Genomic DNA, 2,500 nt, shown 5'->3' with positions numbered 1-2,500 from the left:
GTTTATATATATGTATATATATGTTTATATATATGTGTATATATATATGTTTATATATATGTGTATATATATATGTTTATATATATGTGTATATATATATATATTTATATATATGTATATATATATATGTTTATATATATGTATATATATGTATATATATATATATATGTTTATATATATGTATATGTATGTATGTATATATGTTTATATATATGAATATATATATGTATATATATGTGTGTATATATATATATATATATGTATATATATATATGTGTATATATATATATGTATATATATATATATATATATATATATATAAATATAGTGTGTGTGTGTGTTTGTGTGTATTAGGCTGTATAATATATTTATGTATGGATAAACATGTACATGAACAGTAATTTATACTGCTTTTTCTTTTTTATTGTTGTTGTTATCATTATCATCATCATAATTGTTATTAGTATTTCCCCTCCCCATATTTTGAGGACAGATTTTAAAATTATAATTATTATTTTTACTTTTTGAACAATATATTTTTTTCCTTTCTCTTTTCCTTTTTAGAAATGGAAGAGAAATTAAAAAGTGATAGGCATATGCAAGATGATTATCACAGTTTATTGTTAGAATCTATTTGGCATTAGTTTATAGCAAAAGTAGATTGTGCACATGTATACTTTGAGTTTTATGGCTTCTTCTGTCTTTCTCTTATTTTTCTTGGTAAGTCTTACTAATACTCAAGCATCAGCCACTGGCCTCTTGTGTTGCCTCCACACCTATTCATGCATCAGAACAGACAGGCAAATATGATTATTCTGGGGAAATACAGTTTGTAGCCCTTCATGGCAATTTGTCAGTCTTAAGTTCTATCTTGTGAGAATATGCATGGAGGTTTATTGCTCAATACTTCAGAGCTGCAGTGATCCCTTGACAATATGTCACTTTTAGGTTGGACCTATGATTTTAGGCCTTCCACCACGGATTTGGATAGAGTACAGCCAGTACACACACACGTCATTTTTAAAATGATTGAAGATTGATAAGCAATCTTCTTTCTTTAACCAACTTATTTTGACATAGGATGTATTTATATTTGTTTTTCTTAGTAGTTTCAATTATTTATGTCATTATTAAGAATAATAATACAAAGAAAGTAGATATATTCCCTATCTTTCTGTTACTTTGTCTTCATGTTTATCATTAATTCTTCTGAAGTATATATCCATTGTGATTATTTCTATCATTTACAAGAAGAAACATTTTCTTACTGATTCATGTACAGATAATTTTACCTTTGTAGCAGATGAAGACGAGTATGAGGTGGACGGAGCCAGCAATCCTGGGGGAGCTCTGAGTACTGGTCTACACGAGGAGGAAAGAGAACCTGCTCTGAAGAAAGCTCGGCAGGAGTCCCCCAAATTGTCGAGCCTCCTCTTGGCAGCTGCAAATAAGCGTTCTCCATCGAAAAAGAGTAGTGGTCACAAGTCTTCCAGTGGTGGAAGCTTCCCATACAACATACCTGCCTGCACCAAGGTCATGCACATCAAAAAGAAGAACCATTCCAATGCTTCGTCTGCTCTTAATGCATCATCGAATTCAGAAATTCCTATTTTACCAAAAGGCTTAGCATCTTGCCTCTCAATCACCAATATTCCCAACCCTAGCTCTAACAGTCATTCTGGGCTTAGTTTTGGAACTCATGGTAAGGAGCTGGGGTCACCAGGAAGCTCACCAATCCAGCATTCTATGAAACCTATGCCAAGCTTGAAGAAAATGGTACCTGGCAAGCATCAGTCATCGGGCAGTGGGAAAAGTAGCATGAAGAAATCCAACTCACTAAGTTCAAAGACCAGAGGTCATAGTTCAAACAGTTCTCAAAATGTAAATTCTGGACATAATCTGAATTTAAATCATAGCAGTGTTGTGCAGGGTAACAGCGGCTTAGGATCTCCAACTAACAGTGTCGAAAATTATGCAAGTGAACTGACAGACAGATTATTGAATACAAAACTAGCCACTCAGCGTTTGGAATTAGAGCGACGAGAGCATGAAATCAGAATGAAACTCCTTGAAAAGGAGCTTCAGGCACAAACGTATCAGTCCCAGTATTGGTTCCTGAAGTTGAAAATGTTGAAAAGTGGACGGGAAAATGCTTCCTTCAACATGGCTGGTGCTACTAATGGTGATATTGATTAACAGGGCTTATTGATAGGTCAGATCTTACCTGTAGGTTGTGAGTTTGTGATCTTTTCTGGAAGCAGATATTTTGATATTGTACAGAACAAAGCTACCTGTGTATTGAATTCCCACAGTGTATTATTTATTTGGGGGTAATGGTTTATGTTGTACTGAGTATGGTTGTTCCCCATTTTATTATGGTTGTGTTTACATCAGGCCCTTCAGTGTTGTGACTTATAATTTAGTTTTGGTTACCTCTTTTTATAATCAAAGCTCAGCATTCGGATATTATGCTTAGTAGGATGATTTCGAAGGCCTGCTT

At 33.4% G+C, this 2,500-nt stretch overlaps 2 protein-coding genes across 4 annotated transcripts in view; both read left to right on the top strand.

Annotated features, from left to right (window-relative positions):
* Positions 1 to 2,500, top strand: part of LOC125030898 (trafficking protein particle complex subunit 2-like) — a 17,981-nt gene that overhangs the window by 5,390 nt on the left and 10,091 nt on the right. The gene's annotated exons all lie outside the window — the stretch shown is intronic.
* LOC125030897 (stress response protein NST1-like) overlaps positions 1 to 2,500 on the top strand; it is a 7,484-nt gene that overhangs the window by 4,792 nt on the left and 192 nt on the right. Inside the window, exon 2 of one of the 2 annotated variants that reach the window (XM_047621232.1) lies at positions 1,304 to 2,500. This exon is cut by the window's right edge and continues 192 nt beyond it. In XM_047621232.1, coding sequence (XP_047477188.1) covers positions 1,304 to 2,196 — 893 coding nt within the window. In that variant the 3' untranslated portion in view covers positions 2,197 to 2,500. Of the gene's footprint in view, positions 1 to 1,300 lie in introns of both variants that reach the window. The other variant, XM_047621231.1, reaches the window with a different exon arrangement.

The sequence above is a fragment of the Penaeus chinensis genome, chromosome 12 (genome assembly GCF_019202785.1).
Source record: "Penaeus chinensis breed Huanghai No. 1 chromosome 12, ASM1920278v2, whole genome shotgun sequence".
Classification (NCBI taxonomy): domain Eukaryota; kingdom Metazoa; phylum Arthropoda; class Malacostraca; order Decapoda; family Penaeidae; genus Penaeus; species Penaeus chinensis.
The sequence above is the reverse complement of the archived record's forward strand: the minus strand, read 5'-3'. Positions and strand labels throughout refer to the sequence as shown.